Genomic DNA, 21,240 nt, shown 5'->3' on the forward strand with positions numbered 1-21,240 from the left:
CCTGTATGCAGGAAAGGTGGTCAGAGAGCACACACCAGGGACCAACAGAAAGATGAGCACCTTTAGAAGTGGGTACTGCTGAGTCCAGGAGAATCCAGGCATAACAGGGGCCTTAGGTAAGCTGGGCAGGGTACCTTAAAGTGCAGGGAGCCTCCCCAAGCAACATGCTTAGTTCTAAGGAAGACACTGAGTGCAGAAATGGAAAGAAGAAAAATTAAATAAATACATTTAAAGAAATAGTCTGGAGAGATGGCTCAGTGGAAGTGACTAATATATATATATATATATATATATATATATATATATATATATATATATATATATATATATATATATATATATATATACACATACCAAGGAGGCCCTTGGACAGCCATTATCACCAGAACAGTGTGTGTACTGTGGTGTGGTGTGGTGTGGTGTGGTGTGGTGTGGTGTGGTGTGGTGTGTGTGTATGTGTGTGTGTGTGTATGCATGCTCATGTACATGTGTGCTTACGCAGGTGGGGGCTAAAGGACCTCTTCAGGTGTCATTCCTTAGGAGCCTCCCACCTTGTTTTCTGAGACAGGGTCTCCCACGGTCCTAGAGCTCACCAGTAGACTAAGATGGCCAGCTAGAAAGCCCCAGGGATTCACTAGTTCTACCTCCCCAGAGCTGGGGTTGCCTCAGCGTGGGGCTTTCTTCTTTAGGAATTTAATCAAATCTTTCCTGCCCCGTGGGCTTTCTTTATCTCCAGGCTCAAGATCCAGACATGAGAGGAGGAGGGCACAGGACAAACTTAGGAAACAGGAAGGGAGCAGAAAGGAAGGATGCCCTGACCACTCACACATGCAGAGGAACTGAGCCCTCCCTCCCAGGCTGCCTTAGCTCTTCATCACAGGAATGGCCCTGAGTATTTGTACATCTGCCTCAACAGCTGGCCAGGCTCCCAGGATGCAACGGAGAGTGAGCACCTGTTGTGTGCTTGGTATTGTCCACACTGAGGGCTTCAGGCTTCCCTTTTGTAGTATATCACCAGCCAACCCATTGCTCAGAGCAGGAGACTGAGGCTGAGAGGCTAAGCCCCTTCCCAAGGACTGCTCAGGTGCTGCCAGACTTCAGGAAGAGCAGCCTACCTTCTGACCTAGCAGCAACAGTGACTGGGCCAGAGGTGGCTCGTAGGGCTCCATGGGTGCCTAATGAGATCATTGTTACCTATGTCACAAGGCAGGTAAGTGATAGGACTGGGTTTGGGCACCAGTGAGTTAAACTGCAATCTGGACAGGAGACAGCAGGGCCAGAAAAGATGGAGGGGCCTAAGGATGAGCCTGCTGGCTATAGGCGCCTAATGTGTGTCCACTCTGACCACTGAGGCCTCTCCTCACTGCTGGCCTCTTCTTAGGGATACAGGAAAAGTCCCAGCTGGAAAACAAAGTACAAACCAGGGAGCAGGAGCCAGGGCAGGTGTGGGGTGGTCTGTGAGAGGACCATCCCACGGGAGCAGAACCAAAGGGAAGCAAAGGTGGGCACTGGGACCCCTGGGATCAGGGTCTAGACATCTTGAGAGGAAAGACAGGTTGCAGGTGCAGGCTCTGAGAAGCTGAAGGGCCCTTATGCACACTCTAATGTGGAAGTTATCTTAGCCTCCTACCACTCCCATCCAGACCAACAGAGCATCAAGGAGAGCTTTCTGATGACAGTACTTTGCTTCTCGGGTGGAATTTAAACTTGCATCTCCTCAACTTACTTAAAAATACCGTGTCCCATGTCTGAAGTTACATTGCCTGGATCCCGTCCTAAGCTCTGCCCTTCTTCAGCTTTGTGGCTATGTAAGTGCTTAAACCTCAGGGCCCATTCCGTGAACTTGTGACGATGGCTCTGTTTGTTGGTTGCACGTCACAAATAAAGTAGTCCCTGCAGGGCACTTACTTACAGCAGTGTTGTGCACACAGATGGAACTTACAGCACCCTCACCAATATGATCAATAATTGGCATACTGTACACCTTCCTGGTTGCTTAAGGAAGTCACTTCCTCTCTGAGCTTCAGTTCTCTCTTCATTCAAGGGAAGAGACTTTCAGAAGACATATAAGACTTTGCTCAGAAGGGCTGGTGATATTGGCAGAGAACTTGTCTAGCATGCCCAAGGCTATGAGCTCCCTCCCCAGTGATCCAAGTGCCAGTGGTGATGATGGTGGTGGTGGTGGTGGTGATGATGATGATGAAGACAATGACAACAGTGGTGATAGAGGAGATGTAACTCAAGTAGTAAGCTCGTGCCTAGCACATGTCAGTGATGCAGACTCACACAACCACACAAAAGAAATAATAAGTCAGCCAGCTGCAATCAGACAGCTCAGCTGCTCTCCTGAACCTGGGGCCCAGTCATCAAGCCTAAAGATGGCCCCACAGCAGAGCACTAGAGCTCCTGAAAAACCTCTGCTCTGAGCACGAGGTGTCAACCACTGTCTGGTTGCCTACTGTGATGCTTCTATCCCTCGGACCTCCCGACTTCTAGGCTGTGATCGTCTCTCTACTCCGATCTCTGCCAACCACCTTGCTGCTCGTGATTTCCGCACAAAACCACAGCATGCTTGGACCAAGGATGCGTGAGAAACTATGGTGAGGTAAGCAGTGGTCACTGCTTATGCTCCCTCCAAGGTCCCCAAAGCCGTACCTGGTCACTGCACGAGTGAGCTGCACCTCCAAGGGGCATCTCTAAAGCATCTACCTGCACTGACATCATCTCCTACTCACATCTTTCTGCTGAGTCGCAGACAGTGAGATCTACAAAGATCTTTTTTATTCGTGTGTGTGCAGGAGGCACGTACGTGTGTGTGTGTGTGTGTGTGTGTGTGTGTGTGTGCATACGTATGGAGGTCAGAGGAAAAGCCCCAGGAGTTGGTAAGAACCAACTCACCCTTCACCACGTGGATCCTGGAGATGCCTCTACTCACTGAGCCATCTCACTGGCCCTAGGAAGGTCTTTAAAGTCTCCATGTTGTGCCTCCATAGCACAGAGTCTGCACGGAGCACCTCTGCAAGGCATTTAACTCTCCTTCTGTCCAGTGTCAGGGAGCTCAGCTTCTCCCCAACAGCTCCAGCTGGGCCTTCTTTCATGAACCAATACCCAGCAAGCTGGAGTGTGGTCACTGGTGTTGGGCCTGACCTGCTTCCCTGGCTGTTCCCAGCCTCCTTTCCCAGCACTACTGCGTGGAAACACAGTTGGGGTAGAAAGGGTGGAAAGACTGTCAGAAGGGAGCAACCCTTTATTCTCCATGGTGAGGCAATGGAAGTGATTTTCTCATTACTTAATGAAAACATAGGGACAGGCCCCAAGGCCCACTCCAGGCCAGCGCTTTATGCCCTCTTTGTGCCAAGCTGAGCTTGGCAAAGTGGGTTTAACCCTTTGCCCTCAGCCCGAGATGCACATTAGAATCACCTTGGAAACGCTCAGGTCTCAGGAGAGCCCACTTATGCCTCTGAAGCTGTCTCTGGTGTAAAAGATGATACTTTATTAATTTTCAAGCTCCAGGTTGAGTCCAATGTGCAAACAGGTGTCTGGTCCTCAGCAACCACACACACACACACACACACACACACACACACACACACACACACACACCAACTGATTGATGTACAAAGAATGTGCTCAGAATATTTCTCTTGCCAGAGAGGCATCTGGGGACAGAAACCATGAATTTCAAAGACCCAGGGGGCAGGCAGCAGAGACCCAACCCCTAACTCAGTGTTTTCCGAAAAACTCTTCTGGGGAATCTGGTGCCTTGGGGTTTCTTGGGTAGATGAGTGGGACAGGGTCTGAAGCTCACCCTCCCTCTGCACCCGTAAAAAGTCCTCCTTCATCAGTTTTATTATGCACATTTCTGTTTACAGTGAGTTTCTGTTTTGTTTCTGTCGTGCTGGGGGTGGAACCCAATACCTTGGGCATGCTAGGCACGTACTCTGCTACTGAGGTTTTAAATGTATGTGAGTGTTTCGCCTACATGATCTGTGCACCATGTACATGCCTGATACCCGAGGAGACCAGAAGACGATATTGTAGCTGCTGAAACTGAATTTAAGGATGGTTGTGAACCACCATGTGAGTGCTAGAAACTGAGTCTTGATCCTCTGCAAGAAGAGCATGTGCTCTTAACCTCTGAGCCATCTCTCCGGGGAGAGAGAGAGAGACAGAGAGAGAGAGAGACAGAGAGAGAGAGAGAGAGATTTTATATGTGCCCCAGCTGGGAGTACAGGCACCATTATCACTGGCCAGTGTTTGGGGTCTGGGTTTTAATTCTGCAACTAAAACTATTGAGGAATCCATTCCAACTCCCTATTTTTTTTTAAGTTTTATTTCTTTATTATATATACAATGCTTTGTCTGCATGTACACCTGCACACCAGAAGACGGCACCAGATCTCATTATAGATGATTGTGAGCCACCATGTGGTTGCTGGGAACTGAACTCAGGATCTTTGGAAGAACAGCCAGCACTCTTAACCTCTGAGCCATCTCTCCAGCCCCCAACTCCCTATTTTAAAAGGAAGAAAATTAAGTATTTGGAGAGTAGAAATCTAGACATTTTCCCTGCTGCCTCCTTGTCCCCTTCCTCACCCCCCACCTCTCTGCTGCCACCTTTCTGGTGAGGCCTTGAGTCTGGCCTGAAGTCTCTCTGCTGCCAAGAGCCCTGCTTGCTGCCATCCTGTCCCTCGGGAGGGTGGAGCTGGACCTCCTGCTGAAGAACAGCTTAGAAGATCTCCTAGGGTTCCTTGCAGCTTTCTCACGAGCCAGGCTGGTAATCTCATTGCTTCCAGGCAATGTGAGTCCCTCCCAGGTCAGTTCCATTCAATTCATCAAGTGCAAAGGGAGCGGACGCTGTCAGCATTGACCTGAGATAGCCCATGCGGTGTGGAGAGGGACATAGCTGCTGCTGCTCTTGGGCTGGCCTGAGATCTAACTCCTTGGCGCTCCTCTCTGCCCCCAGCCAAGCCTTTAGACTGGATGGACCAAGATGAGAAGCAGTGAACAGCTTCTATAACTTAGTCTCTGCTAAGGGCACTGGCTGGGAATCCTCAGCCACAAACTCTGGGCTGTGGGCTCTATCCAGGAGCAGGGCCCCTGGGGAAACCTCCAACCCTGGTTTCTAAAGGCAAAGAGGCTCCACACCTGTTACTCAAATCTGGGCCTGGTGTGAGCCAGCTGAGACTCAGCAGGGTTGATCTAGATGGGGCCACACTGACCTGAACCAGGCTGGCTGCAGGTCCTGGATGGTCTGCAGAGGATGGGGAGGGCCAAGCAAGGCTAGACCATGTTCATTTTCCAAGGTGACAACTTTGAAGAAAGGTAGAGTGGGCAAACCCAACACACGGACATACCCCCTTGGGTTAGTGTCAGGATTCAGAAACTCTGCCCACAGCTGCTCTGTGCCCTGCAAAGACACAGTGGGCAGGATGGTCAGAGGTCCAGGCATTGCCCCACATGTCTGGGGCATCAGGATGATGGTTTCCTTTAGGGCAGCTCTGTGAATTTACATCTGGGCCCTTACAGCCTCTCAGGACAGAACTGGTACAAGGCTAGACCTTTTGGCTCCTGCTAATTCTCTTGATCAGACATGGTCTAAGCTTGTGGGCTTGAGGACCCAGAGAGCCTTCGGAAGAGAGGAGAACCTCAGCCAGGGTGGGGAGGTCACCTGAGAAGGACTTTGCTGCCGTCCCTTAGGAAGGGAGTAGAGAGGGATCCCTTATATTCCATGTTCACTTCCAGGGCAACCAAGAGCCAGGGCATCCATGTGTCATCCACTGTCCCCTGTTTCCTCTTGGAAACAGCCAGGCCTCAGAGCAGAGAAGCCACAGCATTGGGAAGAGTCTGAACATAGAAATCTAGGGTCTCTTTAGACAGAGAGGAGCACTTAGGCCGAGGGCAGGGGTGGGTTCTACTTGCTCTAGTTTTCTTACAGGTGTGACAGACAAGGACCTGCAACCAGTGAAAGCAATGTCAGATGTTGGGAAGGACTTTGTACCCAGGACACATATGGATTCTCCTGCTCTGAAGCTCTGGGGAAGATGGGTGGGGTCCCCCGGCCTGCCTCCTGTCCCTGAACAAGGAGCTCTGCAGACAGAGCAGAGGACACAGGCTTTAATGACTGGTGGTCTTCGAAGATGGAGCTAAATGGGGGGTTACTGGCAGAGTAGGGGTGAGCCGCCTGGCTGTCCTGGCTCCCACACACAGCTTTTAACCAACCTGCTCACTGGGCCCAGGCGCCTCTGGCTGAAAGGGGGCGGGCCGGCTGCGGTTTCTTCCAGACTTTGATTTATTGCCTAATGCAGGCAGAGAAGAAAGAGGAGGCTCATCCCTAAGCTGGAGCCTTAGGAACGGGATGTGAGCCTCACATCTTCTGAAGGCCCAGCAAACAGAGCCCTGCTCTCTAATCCGGCTACAGGTCTAAACCTGCCACTGGGCACAAATATGCCACCAAGCAGCTCGCCTGCACTGCACGTGGGTTCGAGGTGCCTCCTCCCCACCACCTCCTGCACCCTGGACAACTATAGGGAGTGAGACAGAGGGGCAGGGAGAACAGAGAGGCAGAGAGGAGGGAACCAAGGATACCAGGGAACACAGGAAGGTAGAATGGAAAATAATTACTCTGTGGTCTGGAGCCCTAGACGTCAGGGATATTAGAGACAAATGGAGAGAGGAGCTGGGGGACCAGAGATTCCAGAGAAGAAAAGTGTTTGGATACAGACTCACAATCACCTGGAACCAGGAAGCGCCAGAGGAAGGGCTGCTGTCAGCCCATGAACCACTTTGAGAAAACAGGAAAGAGATCTGTCTTTGGGTAGATACCATTTCAAACCCAGGCACAGAGCTGGGGTTCAGGCCTTCTCCCTTCAGCCAGATGCTTTTGTGCAGCCTGTGCAACTGTAGGGAGAGGAGCTGCAAGTAGAGTCAGGGCCAAACAGCAGAACTGGGAAGCAGCTCGTTTAGGGGAGCCGCAAGTGCTTATTCTGTTCCTTTGGGTCAGCTCCTCAAATGCTCATCTTCCCACACTGGTCCCTGGGATGGTGTGCCCTCCCTGGGATCTCCACCTGTCTTCAGACTCTGTGTCCGCTTCTTCCCATCTCCTCCCACCTTTACCTCTCTCGGAAAGACTTAACGAGGACAAGGTACATCGTGGATGGAGGTGGGAGGAGAGAGTGACCCCTTCTCGTCTCTACATTAGGCTGACAGCTCACTAGCAAGGAGAGAGAAGTGACAGAGCAGCAGGTCCTCTCCCAACCTCAAGCTCCTTTTGTTCATGAGAAGGCATGAAGGGGCTGGAGGAGGAAGCCATGTTTCTAAGGAGAAACGTGGAAAAAAAGGCACATGTGGAGCTGCTGTGTTCATACCTATAATCCCAGCACTTCAGAGTCTGAGACCAGAAGGGCTATCCTGAGCTAAGCAAAACCTTGTCTCAAAAAGGAAGGAAGGAAGGAAGGAAGGAAGGAAGGAAGGAAGGAAGGAAGGAAGGAAGGAAGGAAGGAAGAGCGGGAGGGAGGGAGGGAGGGAGGGAGGGAGGGAGGGAGGGAGGGAAGGAGGGAGGGAGGAAGAGAGAAAAAAGGAAAAAAAAAAAAACTAGATGGGTAGCTCCACTTACAAACCTAACCGGCAGAAGGCAGAGGCAAGGGGAATCACTACAAATTTGAGGGTGTCCTGGTCTACATATAGAGTTGCTGAGATTCGGATCAGCCAGATCTACACAGAATGACACTGTCTCAAAAATACAAAGACCAAAGAACAAAACCATCAAAGAACTGAAGGCTAGGAAGGTGGTGGGGAAGTATGAGCAAAGTATAATGACAAATATGAACGAAATGAATTCTGCTTTCCCTGTCAGCGTATGAGATATCTTGAGATATCTCCTTAGTAAGGACATTGAAATGATTTTAACACAGAGAAAAGTAAAAATAAAGTTCATTCTCTTGTATGTTAACTAAAAAATAAAAAATTAAAAGTACACGGTTTTAAAAGTTTTCAAGCTCTATAGCTGAGAATGACCTTGACTTTGAACTTCTTTCATGTGTGTGCATATGCCCGCCCATGGTTGTGCAGTTGCCCTTGTGTGATTTCATATGCACATAGAGACTAAAGTCAGCCTCAGGTGTCATTACTCAGGAGCAATCACTGTGCTGTTGTTGTTGTTATTTGTTAGTTTGTTGAGGCAGGGTTTCTCTGTGTAGCCCTGGATGTCCTGAAACTCCCTCTGTAGACCAGGCTGGCCTCAAACTCAGAGATCCTCCTGCCTCTATCTCCCAAGTGTTGGGATTAAAGGTGTGTGCCACCTCTTAGCATCTCTCTCTCTCTTTCTCTCTCTCTCTCTCTCTCTCTCTCTCTCTCTCTCTCTCTGCTTTTCTTTTTTCTTTCTTGGCTTTTTAAACAGGCTCTGGAGATTCCACTCAGGTCCTCATGCTCACCAAGTGCTTTATGGGAGCAATCTGGTCCTCTGGACTTCTTGCTCACCTTGAGTTCTGGGCTTACAGGCATGCACCACCATGCCTGGTGTCCACAGTGCTGGGGCCCTAACCTAGAGCCTCCTGTATGTTAAGCAAACACTCAGCCAACCGAACTCCATCCCCAGCCCTCAGAAATTAAAGCAAAGGACTGGTGAGGTGGCTCAGTGGGTAAAATCGCCCGCTGCCAGGCCTGACTGATGACCTGAGTTCTATCCCCAAGACCCACATGGAGAAGGAGAGAACCAACTCCTGAAAGTTGTCCTCTGGCCTCCAGATTCATGCCACACACACACACAAATAAATAATAAATGTAAGGAATGAAAATAAACCTCAACTGAGCCCTACAATGATCATCACTCATAAACAAGGTCGCTTCCTCCCTGAAGGACTGCCAGGCACTTTGGGTTCCTCTTAATCTTTGTTTACAAATCAGATGAGGGAAGCAAAGAAATGGAAATAATGAGTGAAATGAAAAGTGGAGATTAGGAAACACAGGGTCAAAGCAAGACTCTGGGAGTGACAAAACCCCTCTGATGGCTGTTCTCAGCACCACGTCTATGTGAAAGGGCTAGCCTCTACTTACAGAATTTTGAGACTGTGAAGGCCGGAGAATGCCTGTCTTGGGATGTGTGAGAGATGGTTCCCGGAGAGCCGCCTGTGAATCAGAGACAGAGGTCACTGGTGTTGCCTGGTAACCCATGAAGGGGGTGAGGTCCTGAATTGGGGGACAGGAGGGAGGGTGGTGGCCAAGCATGGCTTTTCCTGAGCTTTGCAGTTCCCTGTGCACCGCACACGCATCAGCTCCGCTTTCACGGTTAATCCAGGGAGGGGCAGGGTACCGTGAGTACCCGAATTCGAAGTGCTCGGAGCCAGGGGTGTTTGGTCTTCGGGTTCTTCAGATCTCCAAATATTTGCATCTAGATAATGAGCTGTCTTGGGGAATGGATCCAAGTTTAAACATAAATTCACTTGATTTTATTTGAGTTCACATTTATTTATTTGGTGTGTGTATGTGGGTGGGTGAGCCGTGACCCACATGTGCAAGTTGAATGACAGCCTAAGGTTCTCTCAAACATGGGTTGTGTGGCTTGCTGATAGGTGCCTTTTTCCCCTGAGCATCTTACATCCAGACCAAAATCTGGCTGCTTTAAAGACATGGAGCCTGAGGTGGTTTATGCAACAATGTACTGGGGGGGGGGGTCGCTGCTGAAGATGGAGGCCAGTACCTCAAGCATGCCGAGTTACTCCAGCCAACACTGAGCTACAACCTTTGACTCCTGCAATAATGTCAGTGAGCCTGGGCTCTGATTCAAACTTGTCACATAAAGCCGGTGCAGCCCTGCTCACTGTGCTAACCTACCAGCCCACAAAAAGTTTCAGAGCTTAAATTCAGGTGTGGTAGCACACACCTGTTATCCAAGTACTTGGAAACCCGAGGCAGCAAAATTATGAATACAAACCCAGCGTTGGCTACATCAAAGATTCTAGTCTAGCCTGGGCTATATACTGAGACCCTGTCTCAATAAATAAATAAATATTTCAGATTTTTGGATTGAGAATGCTCAACCTGTATTACCCCCAAAATTTCCGATAAGAAAAACTGAAGCTTGGTTCGTTTGTGTGTGTGTGTGTGTGTGTGTGTGTGTGTGTGTGTGTGTGTGTGTGTGTGAGTCTATTGCTGTTGTTTGAGATTTGTTGGTGCTGGCTTTAGACAGGGTCTCACTAGATAGTCCAGAATGACCTGGTGCTCACAACCCTCCTTGCCTCAGCCTCTGCTGTGCTAGAGATGGAGGCTTAGAAGCTAGTGTTTAAAATTGTTACCACGCTGACAGAGCCAGAGTGCTGAGGCGCTCGTCAGCCTCCAACCTGAGGGGAACCCCAGCTCTCTGCTCTTTCCTTGTCATTTGTTGCTTTACAAGGCGATACCTGGGATATCCACACTTGGGTCCTGTAATTGGGCCTCGGTGGCAGATCGCTCCTTTAGGTTCGGCCTTTAAAACCTGTCCAACCCCATCTCAGAAAACGAGAGACGGAAAGTTGAGCTTACTAAATGTCCTGGCCTTAGCTCTCCTTTACACTCCCATCCAAGCTGTGCCACCCCCATCTCCGAATGACCTCTGCTGCCTTTAAATCTGGCTTGTCTGCCCACCACAAGCCCCATCAACATGGAGCATTCCTTCCTGCAGGCCTTCATGTGAGGATGATAACAGTTGAAAGGTGAGCTCCAGGAAAGAGTGGGATCATGAGTAAAAACTAGGGCCTGGAGAGAGAGATGATTCAGCAGTTAAGAACACTTCCTGCTCTTCCAGAGGACCTGGGTTCAATCCCTAGCACCCACATGGCAGCTCACAACTATCTGCAACTTTCATTTCAAGGGATCTGATGCCTTCTTCCATCTCCTAGGACAACAGGTGTGCATGCTGTGCACAGACATGTATGAATCATAAACATAAAATTTTTAAAAAGTTAAAGAAGCAAAGGTATGCTGAGGATAGTGACTCATGCCTCAAATCCCAGCCCTCAGGAGGCTGAGGCAGGATAATAGCAAGTTCACGGCCAGTTTGAGATCCAGGCCACCCTGAGATCTATAGTGAGACCATAGCTGAAAAATAAAAATTAAAAATTAAAAAAATCAACTAAGGCAGGGAAGAGAGCAGCAGAGAGCTTTGTCTCAGAGCTCTGGTGTCCACACGGCTTGACCCTGGTACTCTGGGACTCACCTCTGTAGCAGGTCTCAGCTAAACACCTTCCCCAGCCCTGCCTTCTCACGCGCTTGCCACCTCCTCTGAAGAGCCCTGGTCCCTTCAGCTGTTGACCAGCGAGTCCACCCCTCTACCTTCCACCCCACCCACACTGCCACTGCTGCCCAACCATCAACTCACAGCTCCTCCAGGAAGCGCAGGTGGTGGAAAAGACCCGGCCGGAGCTCCGTGAGGTTGTTCATGCTGAGGTCTCTGTGAGGAGAGAGCGAACAGGAGGCTGTCAGCACCCACCTGCAGTGTCCACCTGTACCGTCTGTGATGCTCAGCTCCAGCCCTGTTTGGGGGACCCTATGGCCTCCCACTGTTCCTCTACCTTCCCACCATGCCATCCTGACCCCACAGGCAGTCTGGTAACAGCAGCCACGTGGAACTTGAGGAGCAAAAAACGGGGTCACTTTCTGATCTCCTCTCTCTGTCCCCTCTGCTTTTCATGCTTCCTTTGGCAGGTTCTCCCTGGACTAGCTATGGTTAGTCAGGAAACCCACCTCCCTGTCAAGAGAGGCGCTAAGGAGGTAGAGAAAGAAAGAATTTTAGAGCAGAAGGCAAGGTCCCTAGTGAAAACAGTCTTCACTCTGAGACCCAGGGTCACCACCCATGCAGCAGGCTCTGATGTCTTCCCCAGCCACACGTCTTGTCCTGCTCGGCAGTGGTGGGCTTCACTGCCTGCTGAAGTCACTACCCGCCCCCTTCTTCTGGCTCTGCTTCCCCAGGCCTCTGACTTTCTTGACATCTTGGTACTTCAAAGAGGGTGCCCACAAGTACCTGAGTATCTATCTGGATGTGCAGAGCTGGTCTCTGTGTGCATCCATCCTCTAAATCATTTGAAGTTGCCTATGTCATCCAAAAGAACGTGGGGGGTCGTGTTACTATCCCTAAGGTCGCTATAATTGCGTACTGAAGATCTACCTTAACACTAGGCACTGAATAGCCTTTATCCAAATAACCCCATTTGATCCTCACCATAATCCGAGGAGAGTTGCTATTTCACAGCCAGGAAAACAAAAAGGGGCCAGCAACAGGTCTCTGAGGATAAAGGGGCCTGCTGCCAAGGCTGATGGCCTAGGCTCATTCCCTGGAATGGTGGCAGGAGGGAAACAACTCCCAAACTTAGCTCTATGATCCCCAGACACTCCCCTCCCTCAATGCACATACAAATTTTTAAATTAAAATAACAAATAAATAAAAGGATTGAGTAGAGTTAGAGAGCCCACAAATCAACTTTATCCTCTGGTTAACCATCTTGACCACTATGACCCTTCATTTCCTCATGCGTTAAAAAGAAGGAGAAGGAGGATTAATAGGTTAGGTCTCTGTGAGGATTGAGTGAGCTAATGTTTACAGACTGCCTGGTAAACAGTACATAGTTAATAACTACTTGCCTTCTTCCCTCCACCTTCCCCTTGGTGTTTTATGTACAAGAGTCTCAGCTCCACAGACCTGGAAGCAAGTGGAGTGCCGATGGCTTGATTCATGAGTACTGCCCAATGTTAGCATGCTCATCTGTTTGTGCCTGAGTGAGCAGCCATGTCTGAGGTTACAGACACATGCCTGACACATTTGGGCTCCATCCTGTCTCACACTCCTACCAGCTGATTCTTGTCTCCGTGTGTTGCTCCCTTGGTGGACCATAGCTGCAGAGGTGGACCACACCACTGCCTAGGCCTTCCTGAAGCTTCCCTCTTTCCCCAGGAGAACAATTCACACGCAAACCTTCCAGCTTCCATGCTCCCCCAAACACATTTGCTCTCCATGCATGCTCAGAGAGACAGGCTGGGAGTGGTGGGGGCACGTGTGCCGGAGAGCCCAGCTCCAGTCTATAAAAAGACTGTTTAGTCTCAAACATTTTATCTTTGATAAAGCCTGGGCTCTGATTCCGTGTCTTCCAAGGAAGGAAGACATTCCATGCAGCATAAACCAAGAAAACTGGCATGCGCAACATGGACTGTTCTTGTTGGTATTTCCCTCCCGATGTCCTGTGGCAACAGAGGGGCCATCTGCAGTTCCTGTGGGTACTAGAATGGGCTTAGCAGAGGCTGCAGATGGCACAGTGGTCACTGTGAAGGCCAGTGGAACTAAGAGGTCTCCTTGGTCGATGTTAGCCTGGGTTCAACCCTCATGATGCCCCAGCTCTGAAGCAATGCTCACAGAGGCCCAGGTTATAATCCTGAGTCTACCTGGATTCCTCTCCCTTAAATCCCAGGCCTGGCTCATCCTCAGTAAGGTGCCACAAAAAAAAAAAAAAAAAAAAAATGATTACCTCTAAATATTTACCCTGCACATTTCTGGATGTGCCCTGACAGGCAGGGGAGCGGGAGTTCAAGGAGCATACAGGGCATGTGACTCAGATCTCATCACTCAGCTGTCCCCCCAGGGGCCGCTCTCAGAGGCTCTGATGCAGCTCCATACCCCCACCCACTCTTTTCCACCAAGGCCAGTGGCCTCATTGTTCTCCCAGGGAAGGAGGGGACTGCACCACTACCCACCCATTCCCCCCACACACATCCTGCCCCAGACAAGCACCTAGCCCAGGTGCTGTAGAGAGCAGCCAGGTGGGGCCAGAGGGTGGATTTCAAATGGTGTCTGGTGGGGGAGTCCCTTTCAGCCTAGCTCTCACAAAAGAGAAAGGGGTGAGGCTGGTGCCAGGAGAAGGGGAAGGCAAAGGAACAGGAGGATTCAAAGCCCAGGTCCTCCACACTGACGCCATAGGGCAGAGCGATGATGGCTTTGGGACCATGCAGGGAACTGAGGGAGTGACAGGCAGAAGCTCCCAGCACACAGGTTGCCCTATGGAGTCCGAAGCTCTGACCTGTGACTGTGGAGGAGACATCTGTGCAACCCAGAGGACACAGCTCTGACATTTCCGGCATGCCTGCACTTGTGGGAAATTCGAGGGCACCTGGATCCTTGGGTGCTTGAGGTTTGGTTGTGGCTGTGGTCTGTGTGATTCTGGGATACGTGAATGTCGTCTTTCAGAGCTTGCGCATTGCATTGGTGTGTTCTACTGGCGGCTACTTCTTCCATTCAGCAGTTTGCATGTTAGAGCTCTGGCTATTCAAAAGTTACAAAGTTTCCTGGGGCATCTCCCTATAAAGAAGGCAGAGACCCTTCGGGAGAAGAAAGTAGCTTCAGCTCAGGTCATCCCCTTAAGGTTGGGAAGACTTCCTTCGGCTGTGTGAGTTTGGACAAGCCTGACTCCTTCTCTTAGCCTCTGCTCACCCTCCAATCTGCTTCCCAGTCCAGGTAGTCTAGTGTCCAGGGATGCTGTTTGGGGATCTGGCTAATCTGTGGCTGGACTGGATGTTCAAGCCCAAATGCTGCTTTACCACTGTCATCCTATAAACATCATCCTATGAACACACGACCTTGCACAGTGTATGCACCACAAATCACAGGTACACCACACCCATGACCACCATTACATACCCACACATACCAAATACCCACCACACACACACACTATACACACACCACACACACACATCACCACACACAACACAGTGCACAAAAATATACATACCACACACATCACGTACTGCAGTACACACAGGACACACTATACACACACAGCACATACTACACAGACCACACATCATATACAGCATACCGCATCACCCAAACACTACATATCACACCACGTGCACACACATAGTATATACACCATGCCATACACACACATACACAAAACACATACATCAATCATACATGCTATACATGCCATACTCACATCATGTCACATATACATACATCTTAGCACCCACATGCTCATATACACAGCTCTCCAGGGCATAGGACCCCACACTCTGGAGAGCCCAGGCTTACTTCTCTGCTATTTCCGTTCTGACATTCTTCACGATTTTTGGACACTAAATCTTCGATTTGCATCGAGCCCACAGCTGCTGTCACTGACAGCCAAGGGCTTGTGGAGGCTGGCTCACAGTATCGCTCTGAAACTCTCTTCCCAGTAGGCCTTGGGATACCCAGAGGGGCCATGTGTCCCCTCAGCTGGACACAGCCTGGTGTGGTGGGAGGGTGTTGATGGAAGAGGCTGCAGAAGTGAAGGGTGTAACAATAAGAGAGGGTAGCCCTGGGCACAGGAAGTGGAAGTTTCTGGCTGCACATTAGGAAAATGTTCTCAGAGCTTTAGCCTGTGAGGCAACCAGACCACCCAAGGAAGCTGGGAGAGGCGGTGTCACCATGGAGACAGGGAACAGGTTTGATAAGAGAAAGGATGCTAGGAAACTGAGGGCCCCAGAGCAGCAAAACCATGCTGGAGGGGGTTGGGCACCTGGAGACGCTCCTCCAGGACCTGGCTGAGACCCAAGGACCCATGGAGACTGGTTTGTTTGAGTTTTCCCTGTGGAAGGAAAAGTCAGTGACAGACACGCTATGGCTTCTCCTGGGGTGGAGGTGAAAGGACACCCCCCACTGCAGAAGAGGCTAACAACACAGAGCCCTTTTTCTACCTCAGGCTAAGGACTCAAGCTGTCTGTCTCTACAGTTAATTGTGTTGGTTGTTTTTATTGTATATATTTAATATATATACAATATATTGTGTTGTATTTATTGTATATACTTCTTGTATACATTTATGGAGCTTGCTGATTTGATACATACTTTCATTACGAAATAAGGACCACAGTCAAACTAATTAACATTGCCTCTCCTCTATAGCCTTTTGGGGGGCTGGGGTGGGGAAAGGGGAGACTCTGTCCTTGGGAAAAGGGTCCTTCGGGTGGTGAGAACCCATCCCCTGCCATGGCTGCGTCCCATAGTTACCTCTTTAGAAGCAGAGCTGGGCCATGGGGGGGGGTCTCTGTGGGACTTTGTACGTAGTCACTCAATGAGCAACGTACTGAACACTTTAATTGCCTCAGCAGACTAACTGACCATGTGACCCCGGTCCTGTCACTTCCTGTCTCTAAGTCTTCATTCCCTCACCTGTTAAATGGGATAATAATAGTATTAATACTCACCTGACAAGAGTTGTAATGTGAAGTTATCATACACAATGAGTTAACAATAAGTAAAACAGTGCTTAATAAATATGCCTTTATTGATATCATAGTTATTTAGCTGAATTATAAATGTTAGTACATAATGACACATCTCATTACACACTTTTTTGTGTATTTTGATATGTGGTCACACTGGCACACAGTCTTGAACTGGCAATATCCCTGCCTCAAATCCTTGTGTGCTTAGAGACAGGCACCAACACACCTAGCTTTACTGCACACTTCTTCAAGGTGAGGCTTTAATCTGCGCAGACTTCAAGCTTACTAAGGCATCTGGAAGACAGAGGTGCTCAGTAAGGTTTCGAGTAACAGTGACATTTAACACAGAAAGGGGACTACCAGGAGAGAAGAAGAACTGCCAAGGGGGGGTATAGCGGAATGAAGAGTGAGAGGCTCACTGGCCATGAACAAAGTACAAGTGTGTGTGTGTGTGTGTGTGTGTGTGTGTGTGTGTGTGTGAAAATGTCACAGTAAGACTCACTATTGTATACTAACTAAAAATAGTGGTAACAAACCACAAATAAGTGCAGGTGGGAAAGGAGAGCTGGGAATATAACTGAGTAGTAGAGCACGTGCCTTGCCTTCCTCAGGCCCTTGGTGTTATCCCCAGTGCCACACACACACACACACACACACACACACACACACACACCAGCAACAAAAACTGTCAAGCAGAAAGGTAGCTACATAACTGCATTACAGCTAATGAGAGACAATGGCCTTTCTTTGCGCAGGTCCTGTGGCTGGCAGCTTTCTCTGTGAGAAAGGCTTCCCAGTGTCCTTCTCGGTCACCTCTCACAGCTACAGAGTGTCACGGCTTGTACAAAGAGGCTCCCAGTGCTTGGCCCCTTGTTGGAGCATGTGCTAGCCTTCCTTACAGGCAATGTTTGGGCACTTTGCCACCCTCTGGCACCCACAGTGAGACAGGGCATTTCTCCTGAGCCTTCTCATGGTCTCCCTGTGGGATCCTGAAGGCTGCCTAACACTGTTCAGCATAGCCCTTCCCTGAGGGCCAGTCTGAACTGTTCAGACATCCGGTCATCCTGGGAGACAGGGAGAGAGTTGACAGGGGTTGGGTAGGGCAGGCTAGGAAGCCCAGCATGGGGGAGGATGGAAGGTTCCCATCACGACACTGGATAAAACATTGCCTAAGATGCTAAAGGCCAAGAGGATGGACAGCAGAAGAAGAAGAAAACAGGAAACGACCTAGGAACCTGCCACAGAGGGCCTCTGAAAGGCTCTGCCCTGCAGACTATCAAAGCAGACGCTGAGACTTATGGCCAACTGTTGGGCAGAGTGCATGGAATCTTATGTAAGAAGTTGGAAATAGTAAGAGCTGGAGAGGACAGAAACCCCACAAGGAGAGCAACAGAACCAGAAAATTTGAACATAGGGGTCTTCCCAGAGACTCATACACCAACAAGTACCATGCATGGAGATAACCTAGAACCCCTGCACAGATATAGCCCATGGCAGTTTAATGTCCAAGTTACATAGTAATGGGAAGAGGGACTGCCTCTGACATAATCTGATTGGCCTGCTCTTTGATCACCTCCCCCTGAGGGGAGAGCAGCCTTACCAGGCCACAGAAGATGACAATGCAGCCACTCCTGATGTGATCTATTAGACTAAGATCAGAAGGAAGGAGAGGAGGACCTCCCCTATCAATGGACTTGGGGAGGGTCATGTGTGAAGAAGGGGGAGGGAGGGTGGGGTCAGGAGGGGAGAAGGGAAGGGCTTATGGGGGGATACAAAGTGAATAAAGTGTAATTAATAAAATTTAAAAAAAAAGATGCTAACGGCCCTGGGAATCCATCTTCAGCACCACAATAAATAAGTGATGAACACAATAAATTAAGACAAAAAGCAACATCTCATGTGTCTGCTGAAGCCCCCTTTACGGCAGGCATCTTGATGACACTTCCTTCATTTACACAGCAAAAACATAGCTGGAGAGGAGCGGGTACTTGTGGTTATGCTGCAAGTTACTGCAACACCCCCAAAGAAGCCCAAAGCCCAGGAAGACCTCAGGCTTTCTAGTGTGCCCTCCTCTGTGTAGTCTGTTTCCTGAGATGAGCCTCCTATCAGAGAGAACTTGGACACTACCTTCTTTGACATCCCAAACACACAAGGTGACACCAAGTTCTCTTGGGTTTTTGCAGTTTTCGTAAGTTTCCAAACAAGGGAGTCACTTCCATCTGGGAAAACATAGCTCTCTATCCACATAACAGAACGAGCCGTTCTCTTGGGCTTTGCACAAAATCCTACATGAGAACAATGTTGTGCTTTTACATAAAGGTCTGTTTGCTTTGTTTTGTCATTTCTTAGCCTCCTCTTTGGTAAGAGAATGTCACCCAGCCTGCCTAAAAATGGCAGGAGGGCTCTTGATGGCGTAAACCGGATAGAATAGGGAGCAGAAGGGAGAGGCTGAAGGGCTGGCAGGGGCTTGGAGTATTTGTGAAGAAGAGAAGAACTTCTGGAAGGCTCCCAGGAAAAGGAGACCTTTGTGCAAGTCAGACTGTTCCAGGGAGAAGCTGGAAACCCAAAGCATCAACAGGTGTCCCAATTAACCAAGGTGGGGCTAGGAAAAAGCAAGGGAAGGAGACTACTAAAATTCAGGTGAGCTAGAAACACAGACACACAAACACACACACACACACACACACACACACACATGCACAGGTTTGTTTGTCCTTGTGGTTAAAAGACCATGGAACTGAGAATGTCACCTCACCAGCACCTCTGTGGGTCTCCTCAAAGCCTGGTGACACAGATAGGAAGCTAAGAAAGAAGAGACATGGAGAGACAGTTCCCTTTCAGATTTGCTAGATATGGGAAACTGTGGTTTGGTGTGCCACCATACCCGGACTCCCCTTTTTTCTTATGGGAAGTCTCTTTTCTTCTACCAGACATAGTAGTGCACTTCTATAATTCCAGTACTTGGGAGTCAGAAGTAGGAGGATTGGGCAATTGAGGCTAGCCTGAACTACAGAGTGAGTTTCAGGGCAGCCTGGGCTACATGGAGGTTCTCTGACGAAAGAGATATCAGGTCACAGCATCAGCAAGCTGGGAGGTCGGGGTGGGGGAAGGTGGTGGATTTCGGCTGGTCCTAACCCTCAGAACCACTGGGTGATCTCTTTGGGGGATCCAGGCTCACCCCATTAGAGCTATCCCAGCACTGCTACATGAAGCTGCTAAGCTAGAGCTGTCTACTGTGGCACGCAATTTCAAGGTGTGACTTCTGCCCCTGTGGCCCTTCACTGTGACTCTTGGAGGGCAGAAGGAGCCGCTCCTAGCGGTACTCAGAGTCAGCTGGCTGTTCTTGGAGGCAAAGCACGATCTAAGGGCTGCACAGTACTGCGTGCTGCCCCTCTTGGCTCCTTCCCTGTCAGCTCTACATCACCCCATCCTCACGTGTCGTCCCATGGGTCAGCAATGGCACCCGCTCCTGCAGTGTTGTGCTTTATGTAAAAGCACAACATTGTTCTCACGTAGGGCCGACCTTTCCCTGGCCCTATAACTTTGTGTAAGTTATTTCACCTGGCTCTGCCTGACCTTCCTCAATGGTAGGGAGCCTAGGCGAGGACTGGCGCATGGCAAACCAACAGGCAGCACCTGCAGCATCACGCCTGCCTCCCCCACTCCAGAACCCTAGTCCAGAGGCTTAGGCATGCAGCTCTGTCTCCACAAGAAATGTCTATAAAGTGGCTGCAACATACAGCCCCTGGGCTCACTGATGAAACCACCCAGTTCAGCACTGTGTGTCCCTGTCCTAAAAGAGCCGAGTCCATGGAAGACCCTGACAACAGAGTGGACAATTAAAGCTGAAATGACAAATCCTAAAAGTGGGACTTTAGAATCTTGGGCCCTTCTCAGACTAATCCCTGTGGCTTTTTGAGTCTGGTTCCTGAGGCTTCAGTCACATGGTCAGGCCACAGGATCCTGTCCTTGATTAGGAGCTGTCATCTCCTACCCTCCGATGGCACATTCCTGTGGCTGCTGTCCCCAAACAGTCTGGGAGTTCCACCACAGATCCCAATTCTCTGTCCTTGCCACACACACACTTACCAGCTTCAAGGTCCATTTTCTCTTTTTTGTTTTGTTTTATTTATGTGTATGCACGTGTGTGTGTGTGTGTGTGTGTGTGTGTGTGTGTGTGTGTGTATGTGTGTCTGTTTGTGTCTGTGTGTGTGTGTGCAGGTGCTCTCAGAGGTCAGAGAAAGGAGTACTACAGGCAGTTATGAGATACACAGTTATGTGGCGGCTGGGAACTGAACTCAGGTTCTTTGGAAGAGTGGCAAGCACCCTTAACCACTGGGGCGATTTTCTAACCCAACACAGCCACGTCACTGAGTCCTGCAAACCTAAGTCCCTGCACCTTGCCGGCGTCTGTTCTAGTCATAATTTTGATCTCTAGCTCCAGCTACAGGACCATCAAGTCTCTGTGCCGAGGTGCTTTGCATGGGTGTAAAATCTAACTGCCCTTGCATACTGGCACCCCTTAGACTCAAGGCTTAGAGAAAGAGAAAGCCACATCAAGGTGGTCCCACAGCACTCCTGAGGGGAAGACCTGCCTGGCAATCGTTAAGTCTCAGCCCTGCTACCAGAATCATCTACTAGAGCTGAGCAGCGGCCAAAAGGAGCTAGAGAGGCGGTGGAGCAGCAAGGGGGTGGAGTTCCACACAGCCCTGGCCTGTTTAACTGAGGCTACTGTCCTGAGGGCTTTATTCCTGGGAGACACGATCCCAGAGTGTCTGGGTGGAGAATATAAGGCCCCCCACCTCATGGTTTCGACCTAGCTGTGCTCACAAAGATGGAGCCTCCCCCATCCGGGACCAGAGGGGGCCTGCGCTTTTGGTCTTGTGATGGGGAGCTGATGCAGGGTAGTGGCAATCCCGGAGGGAGTGAGGGTAGGGGGAAGCCTGGCTGCACCCTGCTGCCCGTGACACACACACACACACACACACACACACACACACACACACACACACA

At 49.8% G+C, this 21,240-nt stretch overlaps 1 protein-coding gene across 1 annotated transcript in view; it reads right to left on the reverse strand.

The window, feature by feature from the left end:
* Positions 1 to 21,240, reverse strand: part of Lgr6 (leucine rich repeat containing G protein-coupled receptor 6) — a 118,343-nt gene that overhangs the window by 77,827 nt on the left and 19,276 nt on the right. The window contains exons 2-3 of the mRNA XM_055598190.1: positions 11,354 to 11,425; positions 9,055 to 9,126 (exon numbers count right to left, since the gene is read on the reverse strand). Coding sequence (XP_055454165.1) covers positions 9,055 to 9,126; positions 11,354 to 11,425 — 144 coding nt within the window. The remainder of the gene's footprint in view (positions 1 to 9,054; positions 9,127 to 11,353; positions 11,426 to 21,240) is intronic.

The sequence above is a fragment of the Psammomys obesus genome, unplaced genomic scaffold (assembly GCF_907164565.1).
Source record: "Psammomys obesus unplaced genomic scaffold, mPsaObe1.curated_primary_1811, whole genome shotgun sequence".
Lineage (NCBI taxonomy): Eukaryota > Metazoa > Chordata > Mammalia > Rodentia > Muridae > Psammomys > Psammomys obesus.